Source organism: Erythranthe guttata, chromosome 13 (genome assembly GCF_056151865.1).
Source record: "Erythranthe guttata isolate IM_541 chromosome 13, IM_541, whole genome shotgun sequence".
NCBI lineage: Eukaryota > Viridiplantae > Streptophyta > Magnoliopsida > Lamiales > Phrymaceae > Erythranthe > Erythranthe guttata.
Window position 1 is genome coordinate 14,819,688 of NC_142545.1, and position 8,469 is coordinate 14,828,156.

General features: G+C 40.0%; 2 protein-coding genes across 2 annotated transcripts; both read right to left on the reverse strand.

Annotated features, from left to right (window-relative positions):
• Nucleotides 1-153: 153 nt before the first annotated feature.
• Nucleotides 154-3,392, reverse strand: LOC105968408 (subtilisin-like protease SBT5.6). Its single transcript, XM_088812468.1, is given in 10 exon segments — nt 154-514; nt 516-748; nt 951-1,519; nt 1,636-1,730; nt 1,824-2,341; nt 2,344-2,384; nt 2,488-2,599; nt 2,706-2,891; nt 3,005-3,197; nt 3,306-3,392. Coding segments are annotated over 10 exon segments (2,322 nt in total). The 3' UTR covers nt 154-226.
• Nucleotides 3,393-4,244: 852 nt separating this feature from the next.
• Nucleotides 4,245-7,667, reverse strand: LOC105968407 (subtilisin-like protease SBT5.6). The gene is made up of 8 exons (XM_088811399.1): nt 7,324-7,667; nt 7,031-7,223; nt 6,732-6,917; nt 6,515-6,626; nt 5,870-6,428; nt 5,682-5,776; nt 5,012-5,580; nt 4,245-4,927 (listed from the first exon to the last, which is right to left on the reverse strand). The coding sequence occupies exons 1-8, from the start codon at nt 7,405-7,407 to the stop codon at nt 4,413-4,415; spliced, it is 2,313 nt and encodes a 770-aa protein (XP_088667525.1). The 5' UTR covers nt 7,408-7,667; the 3' UTR covers nt 4,245-4,412.
• Between the last annotated feature and the right edge of the window lie 802 nt (nt 7,668-8,469).

Genomic DNA, 8,469 nt, shown 5'->3' on the forward strand with positions numbered 1-8,469 from the left:
CGAAATAACAAAGGGGTATCGCATTCGCAGTTAACTCGATTAACATTGTAATTATTTATGTATGTAAAAGAGAAATACTGATACGTTAACAGTTCACTTATTGAAAAAAAAAAAAAAAAAAAAAGTTAAACAGAAGAAATGAAAACCCTGAAATTGACAGTATACAAGTATATATAAACCTCAAAAAAAAAAAAGTATATATGAACTGTAGCGCACTGGAGACACGTTACACCGTAGACATTGCAATGGGGCTTGATACCGAATGAATCCCATCAGACCAAACATACCAACCAAACGCATTACCACGTGGCCTAACCGTCGCCTGAACCGTAATATTGAACGTCTGCTTTTCCCCCGTCGCGTTGAAAAACAACGTCGGCGGCGAGATTCCTACAGTGTAACCCTGCGGGTTAACAATTCGCACAGTGTACGTGGCGTTTCCCGCACCGACGTTCGTAACGGTTCTCTCCACCGTCAGAACCCCGTTCAGGTTAGCGATTGCGAGCGACGGGTAGTACGTTGAGATTACTGGGCGAAGGCAAGGTTGTGGGACAGTCGAAAGTCGTGTCCAACACGTTGCCGATGCTGCTGCAGAGAAAGAGAAGATAATCGGAATACGAAGCGTCGTAAACTAGCCCTGGATCGGCAGCTTTCGACGGCTGGATGTGTCCTCCCCCGTATTGGAACGGTGTGGCGATACTCCCTACTGCATCTGTCATTATGTTTCCTAAGTTGTTGTTCGGGTTTGCTGCAACACAGAAAAATACAGCGGAACCTCGATAAATTAATAACCTCGTTTAAATAATACTTATTCCGGTCCCAACTCGGTAAAAACATTAAATTATTAGTTCGATAATTTAATATTTCGCTAAATTAATTGAATTTTGTTAGTCTGACTGTATTAATTTAAAGAGGTTTAACTGAAGTAGTTAATTTAATATATTATATACCGGTGGTCATGAGGGCAGATCTGATGGCGGCGCTGCTCCAATCGGGATGTATGGCCTTGATAAGTGCGGCCACGCCTGCAACGTGCGGGCAAGACATTGATGTACCCGAGGCGAGTTGATACTTAGTGACTCGATTGTCCGATGGGATGACTAGTGGAGGAGCAGCCTCGCTCCATGCTGCGAGTATATTCAGTCCTGGTGCTGTAATATCCGGCTTCAAAATATTCGGTTCGATAGCGTTGGGCCCTCTGGATGAGAAAGGAGCCATGAACGGAGTTGGGCTGTTGGTGGTCCCACCTATCAATGTTGTGGCCGGAGTCAAGGTTACCGTCGGTGTAGGGTCTGTTTGGGTGTAGTTGTAAATTTTCATTCTTTCATCCGAAAGGACAACTGTCCCCGGAATCAAGTAAGGCCTGCCGATGACACCTACTCCTGGATAGAGGTTTCCAAGTACCGCGGCTACGCCGCCAGCTCTTTGCACTTCCAATGCTTGAAAAGTGTCCCCAGTCCAGCAGAACACCGCTTTCCCTACCACCAGCTCCGGTGAGAGCGTGCCGTTACGGCATAGTCTGCGAAATATATAACTTGATCATCAAATGAAAAATATATATTATTCAATGTAACATATAACTTTTTTTTTTTTTTTTGTGTGTGTGTGTGAAGATAAAAACAGCTAATTTCAAACCCGGTTGTGAGATTTGTGGTGGTGCCTGGGATTTCTACATTTGCTGCATAAACAAGTGGGTACGTCCCCGTTTCAAATGGCGTAATCGATTGTCCCTGCAGGCCGTGGTACGCGTAGTGCATTAAATAATAGTGATGAAAAATCTATCTAATTAATTTTGTGATTTTTTTACGGAGGCGTATACGAACCTCGGCCACAATGCCGTTTCCAAGAAGGACGGGTGACGAGAAAACCCGATCGATGCTACTCGCCCCGACAGTGATGAACCACGGGGCGATATTCGAGACGGTGGACGGGGTGGGGCCCAAGTTACCTGCGCTGCAAGCCACCACAATATTCCTTTTAACTGCATGCAACGATCCAATGGCTATTGCATCTCTGGTGTAGGGCCTGCTGCCGTTCCTCGCCCCGATGGAGACGCTAAGAACGTCAACCCCATCAGCAATGGCGGCATCGAAAGCCGCCAGCATGTCGTCATCCATGCACGTGGACCTTCCTCCCTGATTCTCTGGAATATTCCAGCATACTTTGTATATGGCCAGTCGCACCAGTGGGGCCCCTCCGGTGGCGTTCCCTACGCCGAGGCCGCCGAGTGAGGCGGCGTTCGGAACATTCCGGCCGCCCACGGTGGACGATGTGTGGGTCCCGTGGCCGCTGATATCCCTAGGTGATCGGAAGTCGATTGTCGGATCGAGCGGCCCGTATAGGCCTCATAACCACTCAAATAGTAGCGTGCCCCTACCAGTTTTCTGTTTTATTTGATTAAATTAATTAATTACCAAATGATCAAATTTGAATTCTTTCTTTAATGTAAAAAAAATAAAAAATAAAGGAACTATTAATTAGTAATACCTATTACAATGAGAAGAATTAAAATCATCACCAGTCTGGCAAATCCCTTTCCAGGTTGATGGAATAGGTCCCATCCCGACATCGTTGAAACTCTCCGACTCCGGCCATACGCCTGGTAACGGAAAATTATTCATAATTCATAACTTAGGGAACTTGAAATTAAAGAAAAATATTGAGAAAATGGGATTTAATTTAATTTATATAATTAATATAATTACCAGAGTCGAGTACCCCGACAACGACATTTTGGCCATAATCAGCTTGATTCAATAGCTGTTCTCTGCTGTTGGATTGTGTTACGTCCCAATTAGATTCGAGCAAGCTAATGAAATCCCATGATCTTGTCGTTTGAGGCCTCGATTCTCTGGGGTCGCTGTGAAAAACCGAAATCACACCATCCATCCCTGCATAGTCCAATATTCATAATCAATATTGTAAAATAAATTTAATTTGTACAACAACTAGTTATGCATATATCTATCTATGTATAATATATGTTTCATGCATATTGCACCACCTGATATTTGATGAGCTTCATCAGGGGTGAGCACGGCGGAGAAGCCATTGATGACGTTCTTGTAGCTGTAAACGACGCACGCTTTGGCTTCCTCTCTCGATCCCTTAACGGAGTGCAAATACGAGTGATGAACGTCTTCGATTTCTTGGAATGTTTTGTCTCCAGCATGCTCTCCCAGGTAAACTATGTACACCTATATATACATATATACATACAGTACACAGACACATATATCGATTGATCGTAAATACGGACAAGATCGTACGCGTAAAATTATTGAAGATGAGATGAGATGTAAAACCTTTGGTAGTTCAGATGAGGCTGACGAGACATTAATCTTGACAAGTAGAGCAAGGCAGAAAACAATGGCAATAAAGTGACTTTTCATTCTTATTTAATTTAAGCTGTTTCTTCTGCTAATTATATTTTCATTGGCTAATTGATTGCTTGCTATTTATATACAGTAGACATAAAATACATGTACTGATGAATAATGTAAGTGTAAGTCTGCGAGGAATTAATATAAAATTAAAATGCATTAAGACAATTTCCTCGACACGACGGGGAATAAGTCTAACTTATTACCAGTCGCTAATGACTGCTTTTCTTAAACATCCCATGTAGGGGAATTGACCACCCATTGATGTTTAATTTCAATTTTTTATATATATATATATATATATATATATATATATATATATATATATATATATATATATATATATATATATATATATATATATATATAATCAGATTATAATTTATCTTGTGCAATTTAAATATTTGATGGTGGGATTGTTGTCTGTTGATTATAGTATGATAATGAAGTCAAGTGAACTTTGGTTCATAAATTTAAATTTGGTTATTTGCTGGTTCAATCTATTGTCCACTATATATTATATTAGTACTACAATAATAATATATATTTGTGTGTACATGTATATTGTATTTTTTTGACAGATTAATATGGTTGAGTTTACGACCATACTAATAAGTTGCTATGAGTCCGTTATATTATAATTTATACGTGAATCCATATATTTTAATAAATTAATTATATTTACTCCGAAAAAAAATATCTTTTATCAAATCAAATTAAATGCCCAATATGGTGTGCATAATTGTGGCACTTAATTATAAGTTCAATTTTATAGATTAATTTGGTAATAAATAATTACGTATGTACAAGAGTACCGTGTTTGGTAAGCAATATATATATATATGATTTAATTTGCAAGAATTGGGGGAGTTTGCTCTTTACTTTCTCGAAACTGTATCCGTTAAACAAACTTAACCAAACACGCCCCTAGCAACAAAAACAAAGATGAGAAAAAAACATACAAGCTTTTCACACATAATAAACATGGCAAACAGAAGAAATGGGAATGAGTAGAGAGAGAAACATTGATCACACCGACAGTAAAATGGGGCTTACAACTTGATGAATCCCATCGGACCAATAAAACCAACCAAACGCATCCACCGGAGCAATTTCCGTAGCCTGAACCGTGATACTGAAGCTCTGCTTTTCCCCGGTCGCGCTGAAAAACAGCGTCGCCGGTGAGATTGTCACCGAGAAACCCGGCGGGGTATCAACCGTCACCGTGTACGTGGCGTTCCCCACGCCCACGTTCGTAAGGGTCCTCTGCACCGTCACAACTCCGGCTAGTTTAGTAATCGTAACCGAGGGATAGTTGAAATTGCTCGGCGAGGGCAAAATTAGGGGGCAGACGAAAGTCGGATCCAACAAATTGCCGGTGGTGCTGCAGAGGAAGAGCAGATAATCTTCGTACGAAGCATCGTACACTAGCCCTGGATCTGCAGCTTTCGCCGGCTGGATGTGCCCTGCCCCGTATTGCAACGGCGTTGCGTAATTCCCTACTACATCTGTTATTAGTTTCCCCAAATTGTTGAATGCTGTTGCTGCGAGAAATTAGGGCGTACAGATCTTAGAATTTAATCAAATTTGTTGTTTCAATTCATAGTAGTTTTTAATTTATTATATACCAGTGGTCATGAGAGCAGATCTGATGGCGGCGCTGCTCCAGTCGGGATGTATGGCTTTGATGAGTGCCGCCACGCCGGCAACATGTGGGCACGCCATTGATGTACCGGAAATAATGTTGAACTTAGCAACTCGATTATCGGATGGGACACCTAAAGGAGAAGCAGCTTCACTCCATGCTGCCAGTATATTAAATCCTGGTGCTGTAATATCCGGCTTTAGAATATTTGGTTCGATCACGTTGGGGCCTCTTGAGGTGAAAGGTGCCATGAACGGAGTTGGGCTGCTGGTGGTGCCGCCTATCAAAGTGATGGCCGGAGTCAAAGTTGCCGTCGGTGCTAGGTCATTTTGGGTGTACTCTATAACACTCAATTTTCCATCGGAAAGGATAACTGTCCCCGGGATCAAGTAAGGCCTGCCGGAGACACCTACTCCGTTGTAGTTGTTTCCGAGCACCACCGCTACGCCGCCTGCTCTTTGCACTTCTAATGCTTGGCTAGTGTCCCCACTCCAGCAGAACACCGCCTTTCCTACCGTCAGCGCCGGTGAAAGCGTGCCAGCAAGGCATAGTCTATGAAAAAAAATAAGAAAAAAATATCTTAATATATAACTGTTTTTTTTTTTTTTTTGTTTGCTCAGAATTAAGTTCGATCAAAAGAGGTGAGTTCAAACCCAGATGTGTCATCTGTGGTGGTGCCTGGGATTTCTACGTCTGATGCATAAACAAGCGGGTACGTTCCCTTCACGAATGGAGTAATTGATTGTCCCTGTTTGTATGCAACATTTTTTAATCATTATATTAATCAAAGAATGATTTCATTTCTGTATATATGTATATGTATATATATAAATAGACGAACCTCTACCACCATGCCGTTTCCAAGAACAACGGGCGACGAAAAAACCCGATCGATGCTACTGGCTCCAACAGTGATGATCCATGGGGAGATATTGGTGACGGTAAACGGGTCGGGTCCTGAATTGCCAGCACTGCAAACCACCACAATATTTCTTGTAATTGCATGCAACGCTCCAACGGCAATGCCGGACTCTGCGTAGGGCTTCCCGGTTTTCCCGCCTATGGATACACTGATGACGTCAACTCCGTCGTTGATTGCGTCATCGAATGCCGCCAGCATGTCATCGTCCAGGCACGTGCTCCCTCCTCCCTGTGCCGCCGGGATATTCCAGCACACTTTGTACATGGCCAGCCGCGCCAGTGGGGCACCTCCGGTTGCGTTGCCTACGCCGAAACCGCCGATGGCCGCGGCTCCCGGAACATTTCTGCCGCCGGCGGTGGACGCTGTGTGGGTCCCGTGGCCGTCGATATCCCTAGCCGATCGGACGTCGATTGTCGGATCGAGCGGACCGAAATTGGCCTCGAAACCCTTCAAATAGTAGCGGGCACCTATTAGTTTCCTGTTCATAAATTAATTGATTTAGTAATTACCAAATGATCAAATTTGAATTGTTTATTTTCTTGTTAAAAAGGAAATAATTAGTACCTATTACAGTGAGAAGAATTAAAATCAACACCAGGCTCGCAAAATCCTTTCCAGGTTGCCGGAATAGGTCCCATCCCCAGATCGTTGAAACTCTCCGACTCCGGCCATATGCCTGATAATGGAAAATTAATTATAATTCATAACTTAATTAGGGAACTGAAATTAAAGAAAAAATATTGAGAAAATGGATTAATTAATTTATATAATTAATAATTACCAGAGTCGAGTACCCCGATAACGACATTTTGGCCATAACCAGCTTGATTCAATAGCTGTTCTCTGCTGTTGGCTCGTGTTACGTCCCAATTAGCTTCGAGTAAGCTAATGAAATCCCACGATCTTGTCGTGTGAGGCCTCGATTCCCTGGGGTCGCTGTGGAAAACCGAAATCACACCATCCATCCCTGCAGTCCAACAATTATTTAAACAAATTTCTAGTTAATCAATACAATAAATCTAAAAAGAAAAAAATTGTATAACAAATTATCAATATATCCATATATGCTCATGCATGTACCTGATATTTTATGAGCTTCATCGGGGGTGAGCACGGCGGAGAAGCCATTGATGACTTTTTTGTAGCTGTAAACTATGCAGGCTTTGGCCTCCTTTTTCGACCCTTTAACGGAGTGCAAATATGAGTGGTGGGCGTCTTCGATTTCTTGAAATGTTTTGTTTCCGACATGCTCTCCCAGGTACACTATGTACACCTATATATATACATATATACATACATTGTATATATATCATATACTGACAAAATTATTATATACATATATAAAGTGCAAAATCGAAGACGAGATGTAAAACCTTTCGCAGAGGATCAAATGAGGCATTGATCTTGAGAAGTAGAGCAAGGCAGAAAACAATGGTTAGTAAGTGAATAATTTTCATTTCTTATTTAATTTAAGCTGTTTCTGCTTATCATATTTTCATCGGCTCATCGCTACGCAGTTTATATATACGTTTGAGTACGGAATTGGGAAACGATCTGTCACAAATACGTGTTGTTTGCATCTACTAATTAATAATGTTAGTCTGAGTCTTGTCCGGAATTATAAAAGCCATTAAAGACTATTTCTCCCAGAGTAAGGAATATATTTCAGTATCTTAAACCAAAAATTAAATTAAAAAAAGATGGCAATTTTCATTCCATTCTATGCAAAGCTTCATCCAAGCCTTAAAAACTCATCAAGAAGACTCCTTATAGTATTTTGTCATTAATTCAACTGTTTGCTACTAATTCTTAGTCAATATTTATATATTAATCATACATTGTCATGGTAACCACAACTTGACTTCATTATTTTATTCCAAATTATTATTTCCCCCATAATAAGAAACAATATCTCATATTATTGCATTTTAATTAACTATATGTATATTGAGGTCAAACCGTACTCAGATTAATTATTGATTAATGCTATAATTGATTGAGAAAGAACAAAGAAAATGCATTTTCCTTATTATATATATATTTTTTATAGTACCAGTACTTTTTGTTTAGAGTCTACCCGTTCATTACATTTTTTTTAATGAATTAAGACATTGTTTGATTTTCGAGATAAAATTATTTAAAATAAAATTAAATAATCTAATGAAAATTCAATTATTTTTTCTGATCTAGTAAAGTCAAATGAAAATGCTCCCGAGAAAGGTGAGATAAATCATGTAAATAATATTTACGGAACGACCCGATAAGTTATTGGAAATATTAAATATCAAACAAAATCCAATTATTTAATTATAAATTATAAATAATGACTAACGTTTTCAACCAAACGAGGTGTAAGCTATTTAAATATTGGGGTTATATGACAAACACCCCTAGTTGATATTTTACTTAACGATAAATTCATTTTTATTAAGTGATATTTGTGATAGACCCAACTCACTCAAATTATCCAAAATACCCCTATTTAATATTATTGAAAGTTACTATATTATATTATTATG

Excerpts from the sequence above, each read along its gene's own strand:
- LOC105968407 (XM_088811399.1), bottom strand. The coding sequence starts at position 7,407 with ATGAAAATTATTCACTTACTAACCATTGTTTTCTGCCTTGCTCTACTT. Across the intron at positions 7,224-7,323 it reads CATTTGATCCTCTGCGAAAG|GTGTACATAGTGTACCTGGG; the intron begins GTTTTACATCTC and ends GTATATATATAG. Across the intron at positions 6,918-7,030 it reads TGAAGCTCATAAAATATCAG|GGATGGATGGTGTGATTTCG; the intron begins GTACATGCATGA and ends GTTGGACTGCAG.